Source organism: Vombatus ursinus, unplaced genomic scaffold, assembly GCF_900497805.2.
Source record: "Vombatus ursinus unplaced genomic scaffold, bare-nosed wombat genome assembly UNPS02003292.1, whole genome shotgun sequence".
Lineage (NCBI taxonomy): Eukaryota > Metazoa > Chordata > Mammalia > Diprotodontia > Vombatidae > Vombatus > Vombatus ursinus.
This window is the reverse complement of record NW_020943070.1, coordinates 3287273-3312753: the sequence shown is the minus strand read 5'-3', so window position 1 is coordinate 3312753 and position 25481 is coordinate 3287273. Positions and strand designations below refer to the sequence as shown.

At 51.5% G+C, this 25481-nt stretch overlaps 1 protein-coding gene across 9 annotated transcripts in view; it reads right to left on the bottom strand.

Annotated features, from left to right (window-relative positions):
- Positions 1–25481, bottom strand: part of CSNK1E (casein kinase 1 epsilon) — a 68686-nt gene that overhangs the window by 29369 nt on the left and 13836 nt on the right. For 7 of the 9 annotated variants that reach the window (XM_027871655.1, XM_027871664.1, XM_027871683.1 and 4 more), the window contains exons 1-2: positions 23858–24006; positions 18459–18546 (exon numbers count right to left, since the gene is read on the bottom strand). In XM_027871655.1, the coding sequence (XP_027727456.1) occupies positions 18459–18534 (76 nt within the window). In that variant the 5' untranslated portion in view covers positions 18535–18546; positions 23858–24006. Of the gene's footprint in view, positions 1–18458; positions 18547–23857; positions 24007–25481 lie in introns of those variants that run through there. The other 2 variants (XM_027871636.1, XM_027871646.1) reach the window with 1 other exon arrangement.

Below are 25481 nucleotides of genomic sequence, written 5' to 3'. Positions count from 1 at the left end.
ATCCATCCATCCATCTATCCATCCATCCATCTATCTATCCATCTATCCATCTATCTATCTACCTATCTATCTATCTATCTTTCTATCTATCCATCTATCCATTTATCTATCTACCTATCATCTATCCATCTATCTTTCCATCTATCCATCCATCCATCCATCTATCCATCTATCTAATTTCTTTCTCTTTCTTTCCTTCTTTCTGTTTGTTTTTTGAGGCTGGTCTCCCTATCTCACCCAAGCTAAAAGTACAGGGGCTACTCTTGGGTTGGCCCCATTACTGATCAGCACAAGGAAGGGAAAGGAGGGGGAAGGGGATAAGCATTTATATGGTGCCTACTGTGTGCCTGGTACTGTGCCACACACTCTACAAATATGATCTCATTTGATCCTCACATCAACCCTGGGAGGTAGGTGCTATTAATGTAAAATAGCATTCCCATTTTACAGTTGGGAAAACTGAGGCAAACAGGGGTTACGTGCCTTGCCAAGGGTGACGTGGCCAGTCAGTGTCTGAGTCCTTCCTGACTCCAGGCCCAGAGCCTGTTTCCTTGTTTCCCTCACCTTAGGCATCTGGAGTCCACCATATTGGTGGGATGCATTAACCCAATTGCAAGCTCAAGGGATCTGCCAATCTTGTTCTCTCCCAGCAGTGGGATTGTATGTTTTCTACACTCTGCCTGGCCTTTTATTCTTTGTCACAGGAGGTGGCCCTATTTGGAAAAGGGAGAGGGGAGGGCAGTATTTGGAAATGAAAGGAATGAAAAAAACAAAATACATTCACAAATTTTCAAAAGAGAAAATAGCTATCAAAGATACCTCCCCAGTCCAGACGGAGTGGGTGTTCCTAGCTTACTAGTTATTCTTGTTCCCTGGACTACCTGGGCTCTCCACAGAGCCCCCGCCCAGTGTCCTCGGCAACTCTGGTCCCGGGGCACCCCCAGCCAAGAGGAGATGGGCACCACAGTGCTCTGAATGGAACCTATTGGGTGGCTCAGGATTCTAAGCCCATTCCTGGCCAATCAGAAAATCTCCTGAGTCCTCTGGGAACCCCACTCCTATATGGTCCCTAGGGAACAGCTCCTTCCCCCTCTAAAGGTGAGAGGAGAAAGATTCTCCCATCAAGGATAATAATACAAGTGCATCCTTTGCCCAGAGAAAAGAGACTAATTTAATCAGGCGGTCCATTTCCACCAAAGTCCATACAAGACAAGGCTTCCCCTCAGGTCTGCTGCCCAGCAGGCCCCCGGAAGGGTGAGGAAGGTATCTCCCAGCATCTCCTCTACTTCATGAACCTAGAAAGCGATCCAGACAGTCCCTCCTCCGTGGCCCCATTTGTCTCCCAGCTGTCTGGCAAAATGGAGGCTCATAGATTCTATCTACGGGTCAACCACAGTTCCAACAGGAAATGAAAGACAAACAAGCACTTTCTTCTTGGTCTCAGTCTCCTTAGCCAGCAATGGGTTGAATGATTCAGGGAGAGGGCGGGACCACCCTCCCCAAATATCTCTGAAACCGAGACTCACAGCCATGGAGGGTGTCTTTGTAAGGCCCTGTCTGGAGGGAAGGCACCCTCAACTATCCTAATACCCAGCCAGGAAGGGCCATAAAAAACTGGAGAATCTCAAAGTGAGAAGGGACATCAGAGGTCCGCAGGGCCAATCCAGAACCAGAAAGGCAGACTGGCCAATGGATAGTGTGACGGACTTAGAGTCAAATACAGGAGACGTGGGTTCAAATCCTGCCTCCTCAAACACATACCAGCTATGTGACCCTGGGAAAGTCACGTGGCCACGCCAGTCCTCAGTTTCCTGTTCTGTAAAATGAGGAGATTGAGCTAAATGGCATTCAAGGTCCTTTCCAACTCCAGATCTATGATACTATGATGCGATGACCCTTTGACCTCTCTGAGCCTCAGTTTCCTTCTGTGTAAAATAAGGGGCTTGGATTAGGTGGCCTCCAGGGTCTTTTCCAGCTTTTTGCACCTATAATCTGAGCAGGTTTTATCGCTGACCTGACGTGGGGCTTGAAAGACCTGGAAGACAGGAACTCTCCGTGTGTCTCTTCTCCCGTCTGCTTCATGGCCCCATCATCACAGAACATCAGAGCTGAAAGGGGCCTTAGATACCATCTGGTTCAACCCCGTCATCATCATCATCATGAGTAAGGACAACAACCGACATTTACATAAACCTTCAAAGTTTGCAAAGCTCTTTCACATAATTATCTCCGTGGATCCTCAAAACAAGCCTGTGAGATAGGTAGTACAGGCGCTATTATCCCCATTTTGCAGATGGGAAAACTGAGGCTGGCAGAGGTCAAGGCACTTGCTCAAAGTACCACAACCAGTAAGCGGACAAAGGTGGGAGTTGAAGCCAGGTCTGTCTACTGGGCTGCTGGGTCTCATTTGACAGATGGGGAAACTGAGGCCCAAGTAGCCACAGTGAGTTAGTGGAGGTGATAAAATGAGAACCCAAGCCTCGTGATTCTCAGTGCAGGGTTCTTTTCCACTAATAATTATAATTAGACACAGCATTTATAGAGGACTTGAAGGTTTGTAAACACTTTCCACATATTATGTCACTGGAGTCTCACTAACAACCCTATGAGACAGTCGATGCTGGTCATTTTACAGATTCATCTATCCTTCCACCATTATGATCATTTTACAGATAGGGAAACAAAGTCAGAGAGCTGGTAAAGTGACTGGCCCAAGGCCCCACAGCTGGAGGTGTCTGGGGCAGGATTCACACCTCAACCTGACTTCCTGACACGGAGTCCAACCTTTGATCAACCTCATTCTCAAGGCGCCACAGGACCCAAGATGATTCCCATTTTATGGCAGGATGAAGGGCAAGGGGGTTGGACAGTGTCTTTTTTCCTCTTTAAATAGTTTTTCCAAAAGAATGGGGGAATTTGAAAAAAAAAATGGCTTTTGGTTTTGACCAGTGATCCCATCACTGTAGAAACTCCCTCTCCCCCAGCGGGTCAGATTGGGAGGGAGTCAGTCTTACAAAGTAGCCTGGGATACTTAGAGGTTAAATGACTTGTCCAAGGTCACCAAGTAAATATCTGAGGCAGGATTCAAAGGTTTGGAGACTCCCTTCACTGAGGACCATTTCTCCTAGAAAGTTGCCAGTGGCCACTGGGAAGTTAAGTGACTTGTCCAGGGTCACACAGCCAGTGTGTGCTAGAGATAGGACCTGTGGCCAAAGCCCTCTGTCTCTCCAAAAAAAACCAAAACCTAAACAGTCCCAAACTGGTAAATTCTTCCTGGCTGAAAGACAACATATAAAGTGACTCCAACACTGTAAAGGGAAAGAACAGAACAATCAGAACTAAATAGTTACATGGTTCCTTTAAAGAGGTGGGGGACAATGAGTGCCGAATACTACATACGCATATCAGACTCAGCTGGTATTTGGTTTGTTTGGCTTCCCCCCCAACTCTCCTTTGTGCTTTTTTAGTTTAATAAAGCACTCTCTGGGGTGGGGGGAGAACACATTAAGAAATGCAGGTGATATAAAAATAATTTTTAAAAATGTTCATCTTCCTGGTAATTTGCAAGGCTGAAAGGGGTCCCCTTCCTAAGCTGCAGACTCAATCAACCAACCAAAGAACATTTGAGGGGCACTTTTATCATTCTTACCCATATACCCAGTTCTCTTACTAAGCTCTGGAAGCTACAAAGTAGAATTTTCCAAGGACCATGGGCAGCACGTGATGGAATCGGGATTCGAACCCGGGCACGGTGGCTTCAAAGCAGAGCTGTCTCCAGTCCCCCCCAAAGGTGCCCACAACTCTAAGTAGAATACTTCATGTTGCCTCCCATGTAGAAGGATCAGAAAGGCAGATTCTGGTCTGGCCTTCCCAGAAGGGCTACAGTCCTAAGAACCAGCCCGAGGTGGAACAGCATGCCTGGGAAGGTAATGAGCTCCCCAGCATCGGACGTCATGACCCCGAGGTCCTCTCGTTACTTGTTCATAGAATCGGTCATACTTCCAGAGCTAGACGGCACCTCAGAGGCCCAGGGAGGTGAGAGCCTCGCCCAGCGTCACTCAAGTAATAAGTAGCAGACGTGGGATTTGAACCCTGCCCTCTGACTCCAGAACCAGCGTCTCCTTACTCTATGCCCTTATTGTTTGCAGAAAGGAATTCGTGCTCAGGCTGGGGATGGACAAAGTGAGGCCTCTGAGCTTCCCCCTAGCTCTGAGACGCCAGAGATCCGGGCAGGGCCACCTTGCTACCTGCCACTTCTCCTCTCTCTGGCTTGCAGCTGCCTCCTCTGTAAATGAGGGGCTCGACCGCCTGCAGGGTCCCTTTCACCTCCAGATCTACGGAGCAGCCTTGGGGACGCAGGAGAGGCGGGTACCAGACAATGGCCAGAAAGATCTGCCCCCGGCACGCAGGTCAAAGGGCAGAGTCCTCCCTAGCGACGCACTTGGGGATTAGGGGGCTAAGGGATGTGTGTGCCTGTGTGTCTGTGTGTGTGGAATGGGCGGGTCACTAGACTGCCGGATCCCTCCTCTCTCCCTCCTTTCTTCTCCCATGCACAGAGGCCAGAGTCCAAGAGGAGGGCCTGCACACACCGCCCTGACCGCCTGGGCCGTACAAGCTGTTCCAGACATTCACTCAAGAGGCTTGGAGTCCAAGGTGTTTCTCCAACCTCTGATGCGGAGGACAGGGCGGGTGGGGTCCAGGGGCCGGGAGGGGTCCCTCCCAGGGTTCCCCGGGCAACGGGATAGGACTGAACATTCCCTTCTAGGCAAGTGGCCCAGGACAGGGAGGCTGCCCCAGCCTTCTCCTTCCTTCAGGACACGGATCTCACAGATGCGCCTGCCCCTAGGAGATCCAGCAGCAGGGCCAAGATGTTCACAGATGTGAGGGACACTTCCCAGCTCCCACCCTGCCTGCCCCAGGGAGTGCAAGGCTCCCCTCCAAGTCTCCCAAGGCCTAGGAACCAGGCCTCGGTCACATCGGATTACATGGCTCAATGAGTTAGAGTCCAAAGGGACCGCAAAAACCATCGAGCCCAAGCTATTCATTTTACAAATGAGGAACCTGAGTCGCAGAGGTGGAGTGACTTGCCCGAGGTCACCCGGCTAGTCAGTTTCGGAGTGCTGATTCTCCAGCCCACCAGGTCCCTTCTCTTGGGAAGGAAGCTCACCTGGCGAGGCGGCGTTTCTGTCCTTTTCTGCTCTCCTCCCCCAGGCAGAGGCACGTCGGGATCTCGTACTGAGGATCGCAAGGACGGGGATGGCCCTACCACTGAGGGGGCGTCCGGGTGGCTCCTAGCGTCCCAAGGGCAGTCGTTCTTGCTCTGCTTGGACCCACCAGGCTGGATGTGGAGCGGGGAAGGGAAGCAGGTTGGGGCTGGATACCATTAGAGCTGACCACACGGGGCATGGGGGCATCCCCTTCCCGGATGACGGGTCCGGCATGCTCTAGTGAGGATGCTCCCGGGGTCTGGGCCAGACTAAGGAGCTGCTCTGGGATCTGTGATTAGAGCAGAATACCACTCAGCCGCGGGCCGAACTCAGCTGGCCTCTGAACTCTCTGACAGGCCAGGGGCTAGAGGGTCATAGACCCAGGGCTAAAAAGGACCCCAGAGGGCATCTAGTCCAGCCTCTTCATTCTACAGTCAAAGAAACAGAGGCCCAGGGAGGTACGCCGACTAGCCAGCTAGGCAGACGTATTACATTTTACAGATCACTCTTCTGTTAAACTTTTTTTCATAAACACTTTTTCCTGTTGATTAGAGTCAGAAATTACAGCTTTCCCCTCCAGCCTCAAATAATATCTATCGCACCTGGGGTCAGGAAGACCTGGGTTCAAACCCTGCCTCAGACACTTCGTATCGGTGTGGCCCTGGGTGAGTCATCCAACCTCTGTCTGCCTCAGTTTACTCATCTGTAAAATGATATAATAATAACAGCACCTCCTTCCCAGGGAGGTTGTGAGGATCATAACAGATATTTACAAAGTGCTTTGCTAAACCTTAAAGTGCTACATGCTCGTTATTTTTAATGCTTATTATTATTGTTATTATCTTCATCATTATCCAAGGTTCATAGATTTAGGGCTGAAAGAGAACTCAGAGGCCATCTAGTACAACCTTCTTATTTTATAAAGGAAGAAAGGGAGGTCCAGAAAGTCGAAGTGATTTGCCTGAGGTCGTACAACTAGTAAATGCCAGAGACAGGATTTGAACCCAGGTCATTTAATTCCGGAGCCAACGCTCTGTACCCCACTGCTTACTTAAGGGAGTAATCCCTAACACGGGACACTACACTGAAGCCCCCCCCACCCCGCCCCCAAACATCCCCACTCCCCACCACTGCCCAAATCCTCAGCCTTTCTCATTTCAATAATTCCAACGATCCAGCCTAACTTGGGGAGAACAGCACTGGCTTTGGGGTCAAAGGATCTCGGTTTTCTTCTTACTTCCTTCGTGAGCTAGGGCCAGTCACTTCACCTCCATAGGCCTCAGCTTCCCCATCTGTAAAATGGGAGTGTTGGACCTGATGGCCTTCGAGGCCTCTTCCTTCCGTGTCTAAACCACGAGCCTGTGACCCCATCATTCAATGACATCTGAAGTCCCTTTCAGTTCTAAGGCTTCTGATCTTGTCAGCTCCCTTGTTGCAGGCTGGATTGGTCCCTTCTGAGGGCAAGCAAGGAAAGGACTCTTCACGGAGCTCTCCATGCCCTTGGTGGAGCAGGCCTGGGGAGGAGGAAGTGAGCAGAAGGCACACTTCTGCAGTTTTGCTCTTCTGGCTGCTAAGAACCGCAGGGACCGTGGAGGGGAGGAAGCAGGGCTAGGCTCCCACTCTCCATTTCTGGGTTACTATCCCCAGCCCTGCCAAACTGGTTTCAAAATCAGGAGTTGGGCGGGGTATGCAGACTTTGCTGGGGGCCTGCAGGCCTCTCTCAAGGCTTAAACTTGGTTCTGGGCTAGCCAAGGAGGAAGAGAGGGGGAAGCCTGAGCGGCCTGAATAAGGGTGAGAAACAAGAAAGGGCCACACGGAGCCTAATCCAGTCCCGATCATTTACTCCCTGTGTGATCTCGGACAAGTTTCTAACCCTGTCTGGCCTCCCTTTCCTCACCTATAAAGTAAGGATAGTGACACCAGCCCTGTTACGTGTTATATGTTAGTATCTCCTGGGGCTACTGTTGAGATTCAAATGAGAGAATTAATATCAAAACAGTTTGTGGAATGGTACAAATGGAGGCTGCTGAGTTGAGTGGGCCTGGGTTCAAATCTGACCTCTGATGCTCACTTCCTGGGTGACCTTGGGCAAGTCACTAAACATCCGCAAAACAGGGGACTGGCCTCAATGACCTCAAAGGCCGTTCCAGCTCTAAATCAAGGGCCCTATGATCTTATGGTAATGTAGAGGGAGGGGAGAATTTAGATCTGGAACAAGCCTTGGAGATTGCCTAGGGCTAAAAAAAGCATAATAACTCTATTTCCCTATCATTTGTTTCTTTTGTATTTATATATGTTGTTTTTTTATGCACTGAAAATCATGACTCTGAGGAGTTTCCAGGCTTCCCCAGCCTGCCAGAGGGGTCCACAACACACACATACAAAGACTAAGAACCCCTGCTCCAATCTAATCTCCCCATTTTATTCATTTTAATCCATTTTTCATTTTTTTTTGTTCGTCCTGACATTGCCAAGCACGAACATTTCCAACCCCACATTTCCCAGACCTAAGGAATAGACGTGACTTGCCCAAGGTCACACGGCCAAATCTGCGGCAGAGCTGAGACTAGAACCTAGACAGTCTAGGCCAGGTGACCAATCTGGGACTCTTTTTCCCCTGTGGACCGCACCGATCTCAGGATATGCGCTCTTAGGACCGGCAGACAGACCAGCCCCCTTCAAGCGTTCAGCAGGCTGTTTTCTTCCCCACAAGCTTTCTCCCCATATTTCAGATGATAAAGCAGAGCTAGGATTTCCACATGTCTTGAAAAGAAACATGAGCGCCTCGGGCTATGGACACAAGGCTAGCGACCACAGAAATGGGAGAAAATGAGACCGTCTGAGAAGAGTAAGTAAAGTAGGAAACCACAGATCAAGGGGATGAAAAAGAAATAATCATATGAAATGGGGGAACTTCCTTACTAGCTTATATTTCCAAAGCCCTTCATAAATTTCAGAAGTTCTTTCCCTTCTACAACCCAGAGAGGCAGGTGGTAGCAAGAATGTTTACTCCTGTTTTACAGAGAAGAAAATTAAGACTCAGGGAGTCCTCCTGGCTTGCCCATGGCTGTCCAGAGTATTTCAAACCCAGCCTCCGGACTCCATGTCCACATGTCCCTTCTTTCCCCCACATCACCGGGTCACTCCAGGAAGTCATGCATCTCTTTGTCCTGCACATCTCTTGGAATGTTAGAGTGGTGGACACAGCGCTGCCCTCACTAAGAAAAGCAGATCTACTCAGAATCTGAAGGATTCAGCGTCCTGGATTCAGAGAGTAGGAGCTGGAAGGGCCCTTTGAGGTCACACACCTAACAAAGGACAGGGGCAGTATTCGAACCCAGGTGCTCCTGACTCAGAATCCATGGCAAGAGCTCAGCTCCCCTCTCCCAGTCTTCTCCCAATCCCAGAAGCAGCTGCTCTCGGTGACAAGGTTAGACAGTTTGGGCCAAGAAAAGCACAGACATGGCCAAAGGCTTCACCAACCACCTACCCCGCCTTGAACCCAAACCACACTCCAAACAAGTGAGAGACTTTTGGAGAGGAGACACCCCATGAGGCCACACCTGGCTAGTAATGGGTGAGGTTTAAGGGCAGGCACTGGGTGTGATCACAATGGATCCTTTTCCTTTAGCCCATTCCTTATGCCAACCCTGGGACGCAGGCACTGCAAATATCACACCCACTCTACACATATGGAAACCGAGGCCCAGAAAGGCCACTTACCCCCAAATCCACATTGCTACTAAAAGTCAGAGCTTGGATTCGAACCCAAGACTCCTGATTCCCAGAAGAGTGGCCTTTCCATACCAACAAGGAGGCGCTCACTACTGCAGAAATATGAGGGAAAGCTGAGGTCATGGTCCCAAGGAAGAATAGAGGTATGACCTTGGGTAAGTCACTTTCCCTAGATGAGGCTCAGTTTCCTTAGGCATAAAAAGGGGCTAACAACACCGGTACCTCAGAGAACAATTCTGAGGAACCAGTGAGATGAAGGGAGCAAAGAGCTTTGTACACACAAAGTGGCTTAAACGTGTAAATGCCAACAGTAACAGTGAGAGATGCCCTTCTCTGTCTCTGGGATTTAGTGATACTGCTCCATGACATTCCATCTCCTATGGCCTTTGCCCAAGCTGTGTCTCAGGTGAGGACATACTCCCTCCTCATCTCTGCCTCCCAGAATCCCCAATTTCCTTTGTTCACATCCAACGCCACCTCCACCAGGCAGTCCTTCCTGATCTCCCCAGCTGCTAGCGCCTTCTTCCCCCAATTCCCTTGTGTACACATGCTGTCCCCTTGATAGAATGTAAGCTCCATGAGGGCTGAAGCTGTTTTCATTTTTCCTTTGTAATCCCAGTACTTGGCACACAGTAGGTGTTTAATAAATGCTTATCAGCTGTCTGAATAATAACTATTCTTGTTAGACAATGCAACTTAACATCTGATAGGTATCGATAACACAAAATACTAGCTTCCTAGAGCCTCCTAAGATGTTCTAAGAACCAAATCCTTTCTCTACCTCAGCCCAGGGTCCAGGAAAGGGAACTCCCACTCTAAAAACCCCCTCTTAGGGATCATAGAGGGCAGCTAGGGGGCACCGTAGTGCACAGAACACCAGGCCTGGAGTCAAGAGGACCTGAGTTCAAATCCAGCCTCAGACACTTACTAGCTGTGTGACCCTGGGCAAGTCACTTCACCCTGTTTGCCTCAGTTTCCTTATCTGTAAAATGAGCTGGAAAAAGAAGTAGCAAACCCCTCCATTATCACTGCCAAGAAAACCCCACATGGGGTCACGAAGAGTCAGACACAAAACAACAAAAAAGATCATAGAACTTAGAGCCAGCCCTCAGAAGTCATCTAGTCCAACGCCATTTTACAGATGAGGAAACTGAGGCCCAAGGAAAGGAAAGGGGCCTACTCAGTGTCACCCAGACCACAAGCAGCTCTAGGTCCTCTGACTCCAAATCCGGTTGGGTCCCTACCTTTGTACCCCAAGCACTGAACACAGGACTGCGCATACAGTAGGCACTTAGTGTTTGCTGAATTGTGCATGCGTTACCCAGAATTCTTTCATTCTCCTTTACCTTTCCGGGTCCCCATTCCACCTCTAGCCTCTTCCACTGGAGTAGAACAGTGATTCTCAAACTTTTGCTCTCAGAACCCCTTCACACTCTTAAAAATTACTATTATTAAATTAAAAATAATTAATAATTATTTTGTTGATGTGGGTTATATCTATTGTTATTTTCCATGTTAGAAATGAAAACATCTCAGTATTATTATGAAAATGGTTGTGACCTTGCAGACCCCCTGAAAGGGGCTTGGGGACCCCCAAGGCCCCCAGACCACACTTTGAGAATCAGGGGAGTAGAGAGAAGAGGTAAGAAAAGGTTAATTTCATAGAATCACAGATTTAGAGCTGGAAAGAACCTTCCAGATCATCCAGCCCAACCCTTTCATTTTACAGTTGGGGAAACTGAGGCTCAGGGAGGGAAACGACCCAGCCAGGTCACCAAGGAAATGGTGACAGAAGGATGATTTAAAGCCGGCTTCTCCGACTTCCAAATTGGTCCTTGGGGCCTTGGACATGATCTGGTCCAACCCTCTCTTTCTAAGAGGAGGCAGGCAAAGCCCAGAGAGGGAAACAGCTCGCCGGGGGTCACACAGCTGGTAAGTGTCACAGTTGGATTTTTGGGCCTTTGACTCCAAATCCCAGTTTTCTTTCCAGTAAATCACCAAATCCCCTGTCGCTGCTCCTGCCTCATCTCCCCACCCCCAAAGGGGAACCGAGAACATCGGTGGATGCCGGCGTCATCTGACGACCAAACCGGGGTTTCTGACCCCCCTCCCAGCCAAACCCCGAAGGCCACTTCTGCTCCAGGCAGCCCCGCGCTGGGTCGGGCAGGCCCAGGCAAGGCTGCACCCCACGCGAGCTCTCCCCCTCTTCCCCTCCGCCCTTCCCACGAGGGCTGGAGCAGATGGTAGAAGTTGGACGTGGACGGGGCGAGAGAGTTAACAGGCCCAGAGACAAAGGGAGTACAAAGCTCTCCCTCCCTCCCTCCCCCCAGCGAGGGAGGGGCCCAGCCACCGGGAAGGCAGCCCCTGACAACCCATCAGCGGCGGCGGCAGCCCCACAATGCTTTGCCAGACAGACAATTCCCAGCACACCAGCGAGTGAAGGCCTTTCCGGCAGTCCCAGCCCCTTCAGGGCCTGGGCTGCCGCGGCTGTTTTCTCCATCCCCTCCCCTCCTCTCCCAGAACGGCCTGAGCTGCCTCCCGGTACCCTCAGGACCCCGACCCGGGGGGCAAGCCAAGGGTCAGACTTCACCCTGGCATTCCAGGCCCAATAGAGCCTGCCGGCAACTTCTCCCTCTCCCCCCTGCCATGCCAAGCAAGCCAACGGTCATTCCCCTAAACACGTCCGGGTGGCATCGCCATCACCCCCACCTCATATGCCTCGATCTAGACCCAGCCCGGTGTTTCCACGCGACTTCATCTGGGGGGCCAAGTCGTAGACGGGAAAGAGCACTGGGTTCAGAGTCCCAACTATCACCATCATCATTATCACCGTTGTTATTAATAATAATAATAATAATAATAATAACTAGTACTCAGTAGTGCTTAGAGGGTTTACAAAGCACTTTAGACATGTTATCTCATTTGATTCTTGAGGCAGCCCTGTTGCTGTTATTATCCCTGTTTTACTGATCAGGAAACGACGGCAGGAAGAAGGTACGTGAGTTGCTTCCAGGGTTACGCAGTCGTAAGGCATGATTCAAACTCAGGTCCATCCTAACTCCAGGCTGGAAGCTCTAGACGCTAGATCTGGGTTCTATTCCTGTATGCCTCTGAACACGTCACTTCCTCTCTGTGGACCTCAGTTTCCTTCTCTGTAAAATGGGTCACTCCCAGTTCCGACCTCCTACGCCCTAATGTCCCTCTCCACTTGCATATCCTAGGTCTCTTTGAGAGACGTTGGAAATAGTAATGAACTTGGAGAACCCCGGGTTCCCATCCCACCTCTGATCCTTCTTAGCCGTGTGCCCCTGAGGAACGACTTTCATCTGTATAATGAAGGCATTGGGCAGGATCGCCTCTAAGCTCCAATGTCCTATGACCCTGGGCTCCCCCTCCGGCTCTCCCGCAGCCCGGAATCTGTTTCCACTGGGCTCCCCAGCTCTTTGTACCTTTCCCAAATGCTTCTCATACTCAAGGGAGCAGAAGTCTGGGAAGTGGTGTGCTGATTTACCTCTCCGGGTGAGCTCCTTGAGTGTGGGGACAACAAATCTTCCTCATCTCTCTAATCCTACCCATGCTCATGCCCTACGTAGTATACAGTGATGGTTAATAAATGCTTATTAGATGAATGAATGCATGAACAAATGAAGTAAATGAAACCATCCACAAACTGTACCTCTGGGGATCACGGCAAAATGAGGAGGGGAAAAGGGGAGAAAGGGCAGGATGGAACCTGGGTTCAAATCCCAACTCTGACGCTTGCCGCCTGTGTGACCTTAGACTTGACCTACTTGGGCCTCAGTTTCCCTCTATGACCTTGTGGGTCAGAGGTTAATCCTAGTCCCTTGGATAAATCCCTGTCCATCCCCTCTTGCAGAAAATGATGAAGCTGGTCTTGACCTCTATGGCCCCGCCAGCTCCTAGTTCAACAATCCCTTTAGACCCAAGCCACAGGACTTGCAAAGGTCCAGCCACCGGTCAGTCACCTCCCTGCTTTCCAAATGGCAAAAAGAAATTCCTTCTCCCCTCAGACAGAAGGAAGGCAGATGGAGCCAGTGCGGCTTCCTCTTTCCCCTTTGACCCCTCTGCTCTGCCCTCAGCCCCACCTCCTGTTCTTGGGGTTTATCTAGTTTGGAAAACAAATGGTTTTTGGAAGGGCTAGTGAAGAAGAAAGACCACGCCATCTTTCTGCCACCCCCAGCTCCACGGAGGCCAAGCTGGCGGGACCAGGTCATAATGCAGGGTTCCCTTGAGGAGACCCCTCCTTCCAACCTTCCTCCTCATCCCCAAAAAGGGGGCTTGGCACCTGGGTCCCATTTGTCCGGAGCAAAAGGCAGCTGCACCAAGAGAGGCACACCACTAACATTCGAGACAAGAGGTCTAACATAAATGTCTACACTGTTACCTACCAGCTGTCCTCCTGGGGGAAGGGCAGGGGGGATACCCCCAAGGCCCCCAGCCTCCTTCTGGGCCCACACGACCCTCCAGCCAGCCCAGCAGTCCTAGAAAGCGACAGAAGCCACAATGGCGGCCCAGCCTCCCTCCCCACCTGCAGAGTCCATCTGCCGTCACCCCCACCGAGCCCCATCACCCGGTCGGAGGAATTGGCCAGAGCTCCAAACAAAGGGGGAAACGGGTCATCGATGCCACAGAGGGCCAGGAGGAAGCCAGGAGAGAGGGAAAGGGTTCCAGAGACCAGCCTGGCACTGAGATTCATCACGGGTTTGATGGTCCTGGACAAGAGGCACAGGACAGGCCGGACGCCTTTGTTAAATTCACAAATGAACTGTCAGCCAAGTGCCGAGGCCTTCGAGAGCAAGAAGACGTCAGGAAGGGCTGGAAAGTGGGAAGGAAGGGGCAAACGGGGCACCCAGAGAACAAGCGACCTCCCATCCTCCCCACCTGGGGGCAGGGGACACCCGAACCCTGAGGAATCCTTCAAAGCAAGCCCTGGCCGAGGGAGGCTGAGCCCAGAGGGTGGGGAGGTGGAGGGCCAGGAGGGCACCCAGGTTTTTGAAAGGGGTTTCAGTCTGAATGGAGAGTGTAACAGAGAATCCCCAGGAGCTAACTAAGAGAGACACGGAGCCGGGACCAGGGAGCCGACAGTCCTGCCCTGCAGGGAGGATTGGGTTCGGTTCCAGGCGCCGAAATTTAGGAAGGATATTGATAAGCGGGTGAGTGTCTGGGGAGGGGGGGAGAGTGAGCAGCATGGGCTCAGTGAGAATCAGCAAGGAGCTGGGAGCAATTAGCCTGGAGAAGGGAAGACTCAGGAGAAACTCGATCGGTACTTTCAATTTTCTAAAAGGCGTAAGCAGACGAGCTCCAACAGGCAAAGAGGCTCGATGCTGGGGTAGGGGCACGGCAGAGAGGCAGACTGGGGTGACGTTCATTCAGCACCTTCTACGGGCTTTCTATCAACTGACCAGAGCGGTCTTCAACCAGAATGGGCTGGCTACCTTGGCATGGAGTGAGCTCCCCGTCACTGGAAGTCTTCAAGCAGAAGCTGGAAGACTTTGTCAGGATAGTGTGGATAATCAAAAGAATAATAAGAGATAGCACTTCCACAATGCTTTGTGAATATCGTTTCACGGGTGTCTCATAGCAGCGCTGGGTTTACTATTGTTCAGTTGTGTACCACTCTTTGTGACCCCATTTTCTGGGCAGAGATCCTGGGGCGGTTTGCCATTTCCTTCTCCAGCTCATTTTACAGATGAGGAAACTGAGGCAAACAGAGTGAAGTGATATGACCAGGGTCATACAGCTACTAAGTATCTGAGGCTGCATTTGAACTCGGGTCTTCCTAACACTAGGCCTAGTAACTTTAGGTTAACGCCAAACTAGAACAATTTGGAAATAAGCCAACATTCCTGCTCAGCATCAAGGAGAAAGTAAATGCTTCCGCACTCTCAGGTCTGTTGTTACCTGGCATTCTCCACAAGCACCAAGCACGGCGAGTTGTATACAGTGGGTGCTTAATGCATGTTTATCTTTAATTGGAATCTCAGGGTTGTCATCCGCCAAATGGGGGTGTAGAGGAGGGGTTATGAGCTTAGGTGATGCCCAAAGTCCTTCCCAAAGTCCTTTTAGCTTTTCAGGACTTTGGAACTCAAGCATCCTGGAGCCACCATGTTGGTACAATTGGAATTGAAGCTCCCCTGAGTTAGCCAAAATACTTCCCAAGAAGCCCCCTCTTTCTTGAAGCCTTCCTCCACAACTATTCATCATGCAAATCCTACCCTTACAGTTAGCATCTGTTTCTCGGCTCCACGGGCATTAACCACTCTCCCAAGTTGAATTGTAAAACTCTGCAGGTCAAAGACCGGTCCTATGCCTCTCTGTCCCTCCTGCAGTGCCCGGCCCAGGGCCCTAGACACAGGTATATGGCAGACGCTATGACGGTAAGATTCAAGTTCAAAGTCTTCACCCTCGAACACAGGCTAGGGGAGGGGTTTAGAAAGCTGCTCTGGCCCCAGATCCACCATCCTCTGGCCAACCTGGTAACTCAGTTTACCTGAACAGGCCTTTATTAAGTACCTTCTACGCACCAGGGCCTGGGTGAGGCACTGGAGATGCAAAGACAAAAGCTAAACAGTGCCTGCCCTTAGGAAGTTTACATTCTACTGGGTGATGGAGATACAGAGATTTACAACTGGAAGGGACCTTAGAGCTTTCTAGGCCAATCCTCTTACTTTACTGAGAAGGCACCTAGGCCCCAGGTGACTTACCCAGGGTCACACAGCTAATTAGGGTCAGTGGTGGGATTTGCACCAGACCTTCCTGGCTCAGAGTCCAGTACTCAGAGGACAAAAGATTCAAAGTTATAAAAGTCCTTAGAATTCACCAAATCCAACCCCTTCATTTTACAAGTGGGGAAACTGAGGACTAGAGGTTAAGTGACCTCTTATTGACTTCATGACTTACTCAAAGTCATGCAGCTAGTAAATGATGGAGCCAAGATTCAAACCCAGGTCCTCCATCTGCCTGGCACGCAGTAGGTGTTTAATAAATTCTTATTTATTGACATTTTCCACTAGATTAAGATAAGAACCTCTGAGCTCTGTTGGGGGGTCCTTGGAAGACAGAGGTGTGCTCTGTCACCTCATACTCCAGCTTGCAAGAAGACTTTGCCATGACCTTCAGATTTACCTCCTTACCACAGTGAGGCATTGAAGGATGACATCAACACACAGTGCCTGGCACATAGTAGGTGTTTAGTGTTCATTGATTAACAAAGTTCTTCCTTTCTCAAAACCACCGTCCAGACAGCTCACTAATGAAGCTCATGTCCTATTCCCCAATCCCCCAAGCCTCAGATCCTACCAGACCCATAGACTCAGAGACTACAGCAGACAGAACACTAGACTTGGAGTCAGAAAGACTTGTGTTCAAATCCCAGCTCAGACATTTGCTAGCTGTGTAACCCTGGGCGAGTCACTTAACTGCTCTGGGCCTCAGTTTCTTCCCTTGTAAAATGAAGGGGTTTAAACTAGGTGGGCAACCTCAAAAGTCTCTCCCAGCTCTGAATGTACGATGCTAGGAGATAGAAAGGCCTGGGTTCAAATTTCACATCTGACACTAATTAGCTGTGTCACCCCTCCACAAATCACTTCATCTGTCTGGTTCTCAGTTTCCTCATCTGTAAAATTAAGAGTTGGTAGCTGATGGCCCCGTAGGCCCTTCCCAGCTCTAAATCTAGGAAGCTCTGAGCCTTTAATGAGCGGGTGAGAAACAGTGACTCACCCAGGGTCCCACAGTGGTTGAACAGCAGGCATCCTATCATCACACCCAGAGTTCTCTGTACATCCCATTACTCAGATCACTTCTCCTCACCGAGGACAGCAGCTCTTGATTCTCACTAAGGCTAAATGAGGCTCCCCAGCTCCTGCCACACCTCAGAGGTCACCATCTGGAAGCTCTACTCAAAGAAATTTTTTTGGTCCAGACCTGTCCTGTTTATGATTTGATTACCATAGGGAACTCCCAATACGGAAAACTCCCTCCACTGATGCAGACTGGCAGCTCCTCTCCACCTCAAAGACCTGGAGCCAGGAAAGTTTCAGTGACATGCCTAGCCAGAATGTGTCAGAGGCAGGACCCACGTGTTTTTTTTTTTTAACTCCTGGATGGCCAGCTGCCACTCTATTTCTTTACCAAAAGGAGGGTATCAAATAAAATAAAATACATGGGAGACCAAACTCAGAAAAATCCAAGGGTTTAGTGGGGCTCTGTGATAGCCTTTCTCAGCACCCCACTTCCTCCCCCTACCCCCAAACAGGAAGAATTTCTACTGATTGAAGCTGTCCACAAACGGGACAGGCTGCCTTTCAGGGAAGTGGGCTCCCCACCTCGCTGTCCCATCGCCAGGGACATTGGAATGGAGATTTCTGCCCTGGCCCAGGCTGGCCCGGAAGGGTCTCTTAGCTGCCCCGGCCCGGGAGGTTTGGGGATTCTACATGCATCCAACAGGCACCAAGCTCACTGCTCCTCGCTGGAGGGGGATTGGCAGCAAGTCAGGAAGAGAGAAATAATACTCAGTGTAAAAAAAAAAACCAAAACCAGGGTGAGCTCAGACTTTCAACAGGAAGCATTTCCGGGCAGGGAGGTCCCCCAGCTCCCGGAGCAGCCACTCTGCACATGGGGGAGCCTGCGTCACTTTGGACACAAGACCCAGGAAAGACAACTCAAGAGGGTCAGATTGCAGGGAGGGATCCCGGCAGAGAAGGGGGTGGGGAGGCCTCAGGGCAGAAGCTGCCCCCATCACCGCTCGGTTTCAGGCAACACTCGCTTTCAGGGGGGTGAAGGGCAGGAGGGCGATCCGAACCCGCCTGGAGCCTGTTCCCACGGCCCAGGCTGGAAACCTGGGTCACCCCAGCTGGTAATCTGAGCTAAAAATATCTCCTGCCGCAGCAGCAGGGACAAACCACCTTCACTGGGAGGGCTCAGAGCGGGTCAAATGCCCCGGCTGAGTGGGAGGGGGCAGGGGAGGAAACACTGGCCTCCTGGCCAGCCCCACCCCAGAGCTGTCCTCCCACGGGGCCAGGGCATCTCCAAAGAGCATCTGGCTCCACTGCCTTGGACTTAGGACCAGAGATATAAGGCTGAAAGCTCCATGTTCAAAAGTTTCCCGAGTCTAAGTTTCATTTGACAGATTAGGAAACTGAGGCCCAGAGGAAAAAAAAAGGCATTTGCCCAAAGACACACAGCTAGAAAGTGGCTGAGCAGGATTTGAAGCCAGGACTTCTGACTCTCCACCCAGGGCTCCCTCCACTTGGGCTTCTACAGCATTTTCCAAGCTACAAAGCATTCAACTGTCCTATGAGATGGGGTAGTATGAGGTTTATCATTCCTATTGTACAGATGCGATATTAAGGCCAGGGGTCCAAGTCAGATGTAGGCCTGGAGCTCAGGCCTCCTACAAAGGACCAGGTCAAAGCACCCTGAGATGCCTCTCTGCCTCGAGGGACAGATTTCCTCCCTAGCCCTGGCCGAGGACCCCCAGAAACCACAGCCACTTACCCAAGTAGATGTCCCCAAAGGAGCCACTGCCAATTTTTCGGCCCAACCTGTATTTGTTCCCCACACGAAGCTCCATGATTCAGTCTCGCTGCAAGAAAGAAGGAGAAAATGGGGAAACCAGGTCAGGTGAGGAACAGGACTACTGAGGAAGCCAGAGAGGGATGGCTGGCTCCTTCCTCTGGGACCCCACCCATTCCTAAGGGCCAGGAAAAAGAAGAGGGTGGCTCTCAGGACCCCAGGGTGAGCAACGCGCATGCCTTCCTTTCCAGTAGGCGAAGGGGAAGATCTCCTCCATCTCCTCCCTTTTTCTCTGTGCCCCAGGGCACCCAGGTGTTCAGCCTGCCAGGTACCCACACCCTGGTCACAGGGATTAGAAAGAGGGGAGAAGAAGAGTGTTTCTGGAGTCAGAGAAGGGACCATTCAGACTGGATGCCCACTAGGAAATGGCCATGCATTGACTCTCAATGGGAGGCCAGCCTCAGGGGGCTGCCCAGGATGGCCCAGTGTCCCCATGAGACAGGCATGGAGGGTGGGGAGGACAGAGAAGCTGACCACCACTCAATTCCAACTCACTGGGCAGACAAGCAGGAAAAGAAGGTGTTTGGGGAGGGAAGGGGGGCAGAAGCATAGATGACTCATATCCTCCTACTGACCCCCTGAAACAAACAAGACCCACTCTTGGTTTTAAGGAAGAAAGGCCATGGTCCCTTAGAGGGAAGACAGTAGGCCTGTCCCCAGCTCCCATGAGCTAGCTTATTTTGGGGAGATTTGAGGGCAGCCCTGGGCCCTGAGGTCACAGACACCTAGACTGTCTCCCATCCAGAGGGGTCTCACCCTGGCCCGTCAGGATGCCCAGAGAACATTCCCCCTACTTTGTTCCCTGATTCCCTTCTGGATCACGGTCTCCGGTCTGGATTCTGTCCAGATCTTGCATCTAAAGCCGGGAAGGACCTTGGAGGACTTCTCAGCCAAGCCCCCCACTGAGGCACAGAGAGGTTGATTTGCTCAGGGTCATAAGAGTTCACAGATCTCATGCTGGATGGGATTTCAGAAGCCACCTAATCTACCTCCTCATTTTTTCAAATGAAACAAGCTCAGAAGTTAAGTGACTTTCCCACCATCACCTACACAGCTAGCAGGTATCTCAGGTAAGATCTGAACCCAGGTTTTTCCTGACCTCCAGTCCAGAAGTGTCCTCCTCACTACATCCTGCTGTCTTTCCCTCAGCCCTAGAAGTGGAGGACAGACTTGGTATTACTGTGAGGCAGAGAAGGAACTCCTGAAAATATCTGACCTTCAAGACCCAATCCCTTCTTTTGACTACCCCCTTTAAAAAGGAGGCTCCTGCAAATTCCTCAGCTAAGGGCCTCTGATATCTCAGGAGACCAGAGTCCAGGGTCTCAGAGGACCCAGGGCTGGAAAGGATCCCAGAAGCCAAAGGGACCTTCAAGATCATCTTGCCCAACCTACCCAAGATCATATAGCTAGTAAACGGGAGGGCCGACATTTGAACCCATGTCCTCTGACCCTGAATACAGTTATTCCTTTCAGGACACCAAGCTTTGGGGCATCTTTTAAAGTCTGGGACACAGGGTCCCCTGAAGAGCTAATCACATCCCATCAGCAAGTCGGTAGGCTCCAGAGAAAAACAGGATGGGTAGGGTGTGTGTGGCAGTGGGATTCTCGAGAGGTCAGAAATAGGAGAGTTTGAGTGAAGACTGCACAGGGAGGTAGGAGAGTTTGGGTGAAGACTGCACAGGGAGGGTATCGGTCTTGCTTCTTCTCCTTTTGGGGTGCAGCAGGCTCACGAGGCTCCCGGGGTCCCAAGACCATCACAGGAAAGCATCCCTGGCCCCGTGAACAAAGATTTGAATCCAGCCCTACTCCCTGGTCAAGAGCCTCGAAATGACTAGGGCCGGGGGTCTTGGATACTTGAGTTGTGGGGGTGGGGCTTAGGGTCCACTCTAGAAAATCCTCTCTTCCCTCCATGTGAGAGCAGGGACAGAATAGGAATCCTAGAATGTCAGAGCACACATTTCGACATCAGCTCAGCCAATCTGCTCATTTCTGCAGCAGCCCAGGAAGGGGAAGAGACTTGTCCAGAATCACACAGGAAATTACAGAAAGCCAGGCGTATCTCCTATCCCTTCCTCCTCTGCCCATCTCCCTGTGCTCACTTTCAAAGACGGGGAACAACATTGTGCCCGGCAGGCACGATACAAGATAGACACATCCGATCTTCTCCTTCCACCAAATGTCCAGGCCCACGGTCAAATCACTGACCACAGGCTATCCAGACAACATCCTTGGGCAGGGTCAGCCGGGTGACCGTGGGCAAATCATAGCCCTCTCCCAGGTTCGGTTCCCTCATCTGAAAAATGAGGCTAATACTATCTGCACCACCCACCTCCCGGGGACATTTTGAGAAAAGAACCTTGTAAACCGTAAAAACACCAAAACGCTATTTGAATAACATCTGACATTTCCACAAAGTTTTTAGGATCGCCTCACGACCACCCTCTGAGGCAAGCGTAGATATTTTTGTGACCATTTTACAGATGAGGGAACTGAGACTCAGGTGAAGTGACCTACGCAGGATTGTGCAAGCAGTATTAGAGGAGGGACTTGAATCCGATCTCTCCTGATTTAAGTCCCCAACTCTTCCCACTACACCACTGACTCCCCTTCAAAATGCCAAAGGCCTGAGACTGCACAGATCCTCTTTACCTCTGGACAAAGCAGGAGACAGAGAAACGGCATCCTTCTGAAGGAAACCTGCTCCCTGTCTCTGAACGGAAAGACAGCTGGTCTTAGGTACTGCTTGCTCACTTCCCGTATGACCTTGGGCAAGTCACTTCCAGTCTCTCAGACTCAGTTTCCTCTTCTGTAAAATGAGGGACTCAGTAAAATGAGAGGGTTGGACAGGATCACTCTAAAGCCTCTTTTGGCTCAAAATCCAGGGGTAATCTTGGGCTTCTCCTACTCACCACACACACACACACACACACACACACACACACACACACACACACGCAACCCTTCAAAACTGTCATGGAGGCTACCGGATAAATATTTACAAAGGACCCCCCGTGGACACGGCGCTGCAGATGCCTGTGCTCACACTCACTCCCTCTCCTTCCCAAGTGTGTATACTCCAAAGGGAAGAAAAGTCCATGTACACAATGAGCCTCCACTCACTCACACATGCTCCTGACGTACGTTTATGGCGTGTGCCAACTCAGGGACCACACATCCGGACCTGGGCACTCATAGGGTAGTGCCAATAAATACGCCCTCATCCTATATTACATAAATACCCACGCCGGGTTAGGTAAATAGACATGGAGAGAGTCTGGCCTTCTTACATAAATGCCCCACACACTCTTCCTGAGCTGTCAGGAGGAAAAGCAGAGGGAAGAAACATCTAACTTGATGGGAAATTGATCCCAGGGAGAAGCTGATTTCCCACCTCCCTCCCTCCAGCCCTGCCCCCAGTGTCTCTCTCCTCATAAGCTCCACAGGGGTCCCCAGGGGCCTGGGAAGTGCTCCCTCCTGTCCCAGGCCCTGGAATACAAAATTAAAAAAAACCAGAGAGGAGAGGATGAGGGCTACCCAGCTACATGGTGGAGCCCGGGGGAGGACAGAATGTGCCTCTGGAAAGAAGCGAATGCTTTGATAAAGAGATAACTAGAGCCTTTTACTCCAACACTCTGACTCTCCTAATGTGGGGAAGGGGCCAGGAGGCAGAAGACCGGAAGAGAAAGAAAGAAAATAATGAGTGTTCTCTCTCTTTATAAAATAATTCCCCAAGCACCTCCCCCACTACCCCCCCTCCAACATCCCGTCACCCCATCCTCCCTTTTTTTAGATTTGGACAACGTTTTAAGTGGGGGGAAGTAGAGGGTGGGAAGAAGATGCACCCTAGAGATGAAAGACAGAATACACAAAAGCAGACATTTTAAAAACAACATCTCCAATTCCTTTTCTTCCTTGTTTCTCACCCCCCCCCCCAAAAAAATCATCCTCTGATTTGATGTGAGTTACTTCAAAAGAGCAAGCCAGGGGAAAAGTCTGTTGAGGGGAGGGGGCTCACCCCCTTGGAGGCTCTCGGTGTTGCAAGGGACTCAGACTCTCTAGATATGAATAAATATTCTCTCTCTCTCTCTACATATATATAATGCACACATATACACACACTCATGCAGTCTGTCCATATATATAAATATATATGTATATATCACAGACGCCACACACTCAGAGAAAAGAGGAAATCCGAATAAGTCATTCCACTGCCCCCCCTCCACAAAAGAAAACCTGGCTCCCTGGCCTGTTTTATCCGACACTATTCCTAAAGCCTCCCCCCCACCCCAACACACACACATCCATCCAAGGGGCCACCCAGAACACTTTGTTTGAGAGAAGTAAAAGAAAAGGATTCCCCCACCGGGGGAAGAGAAGAGACAGTGAGGTGAGATAGAGAGAGAAAGGGAGACAGAGATAGAGAATGTAATACGGGAAAAGAGACAGAGACAAATAGAGAAAGAGACTGAGAACCGAAGGAGAAACAGGGGCGGGGAAGGAAGAGACAGAGAAAGAACACGAGAGAGAACGAGAGAGAGAGAGAGAGAGAGAGAGAGAGAGAGAGAAAGGGAGGGATCGAGAGAACGACAGAGAAAGAGACGGAGCTAGCTAGAGAGACAAAGATAGAGAGGCAGAGACGGCGAGAAGAGGGACGGAGCCAGACAGAGAAAAGAGAATGGTGGGTAGGTGATTGTTTGGAGAAAAATACAAAGACGGGGGTGGGGGGGGGAGGAAGAGACTAGGAAAGAAACAGTTTCAGATGCCTTCTCCCAATCCGGGCCACCGTAGCCTGCTCGCCCTGAGCCCCCAAACACACACGTACACGCAGCCTGGGTCCCCAAGCCTGGGGTCCCCGGCCCCCCTCTCCCCAGTCAGCGGGTGCTCCCAGCAACGAAAGCCCATCTCCTCGTCGGAGGTTCCGAGCCCTTCAAACGTCCAGTGGGAGAGGGGGCAGACAAGGCTGAAAGGGGCTGCTCTGACCCAGCGGGAGGAGGTCCCCCCCTCCGCAGCCGCTCCCCGGGAGCATTTCTGCAAAATAATCTCGTGCCCCAGAATGGGGCTCTTTTGTGCTCGGGGATCGGCCTCGGGGCCTGTCACCCAGGGGCCAGCCGGGCTCCGTGGGTGAGTGTGCATGCGTGTGAGTGTGTCAGAGTGTGTGAGTGTGTGTGTGTGTGCGCGAGCACCCGCTCCTTTCCCCCCACCCCACCCCCATTCCTCCCTCCCTCCCCCCGTCTCCCAGCAAAAACAAAGGGCCAGAGGAGTGCCCTTTCCCTCCGGCTTTGCCCCCCGAAACGGGCCCCCAGCCCCCCAATATTTACCCCGCCGGGAAGGGGCCGGTGCCCAGCTCCTGCTCCGGGCGCTGCCAGGGACCCAGGCGTCCGAGGGCTGGAGGATGCAGGAGGATTGGGCTGGGGAAGGAGGGAACGTGAAGCTACACCCAGCTCGCAGCCCGGAGCTGCTAGCCTGCCTGCCCGCCCGCCTGCTAGCCTGCCTGCCCGCCCGCCCGCTGCCCGCCCGCTGCCCGCCCGCCTGCCCGCCCGCCTGCCTCTCTCCCAGCTGCTGCCCCCTCCCTCCCGCCCCTCCCCCTCCTCCCCCCGCCCCTTCGGCCTCCGCGTGGGGCTGCGCCGCTCCCCCTCCCTCTCTCGCTCATTGACTTTCATTGAGCCCGCTGGCCAAACCCACTGATGTCATCCTGCACAGCTCGCCCCCTCCCTCGCCCGTTTAAAGGGACACTGCCCGGCTCCGGGCTCGGGGCCCGGCCGGGGCGGCCGGCTAACCTCGACCTCACCCGAGATCCCCTCGAGACCCGAGCCCGGGCCTCGGCCTCGCCGGGGCACCGCCCTCCACGACGGCTCCGAGCCGGTCAGGTCCTGGAGGACAGCGCTGGGCTCCGGCTCTTGGAGAGCCCTGTGTGCCCCGGGGCTCGCTTTCTCTCTGGCCTGGGGCTGTGCGCATCTCAGGCGCCCGAGATCTCCCCGCATCCTCCGGAGAGAGGGGAGCCTTCTTTCGGGGGGGGGGCCGTACACCAAAGTGGCTTATCAGACACTTGTTGATTGTCTCCACGAGCCTGGTGTATATAGTAGGCGCTTAATAAACATGCCGACTGCACCCTGAGTGCCTAGCGCCGAGCCCCGTTACTAATGGATCGATTAAGTGTATTTATGCCCAAGTACCAGAGAAAGTGAACCATCGCCTTCCCCTCCCCCATCTCGCCTCCTTGCACAAAGGTAGGGAAGGAATAAATGCGGAAATCTGAAACCTGCCCACAACTGGATTATTCATCATGGAATTAGCAAACAAACCAAACTCAAGTCTGGCCCAAAGGAGGGAGAGGAATGAATTGGGGTAATGGAAAGAATGCTGAATTTCAGGTTCCGCGACCTGGGTTCGAGTTCTCAGTCTGCTAGGAACTACCTGTGCGACCTTAGAAAAGTCACTTCCCCTTTCTGGGAAGAAGGACCTCAGTTTCCTCTTCTCTAATGACAGCAACAATTATAATAATAGCATTATTAAAGCATGTGCTATTATCATTCCTAATTTACAGATGAGAAAACCGAGGTTGAGATGTTCCAAAGTTTACACAACCTTTAAATGTCTAGAAACTAGATCAAGATTCGAACTCAGCTCTTCCAGACTCCCAGTCGGACACTTGCCGAGCCCCTGCACTACGTAACTGCTCCTAGAAGGAGGGAGTTAAACTAGATGACTTCTAAGATCGGTCAATCAAATATGTTTTAAGTACCTACTAAGGTATATAATCAGGACTGAGGATATAATCTATCAATGAGCATTCATTAAGCACCGAGCCAGTGCTAGACACAGGGGCTAGAATGTGGGATTCCATTCCCAAGGTTGGCTCTCAATACACTACACCATCCCTCCTCAAACCTCCCATGGCTCCCTCTCCCTCCACTGTCTCAGCTGAGAACAAACATTTGAGAC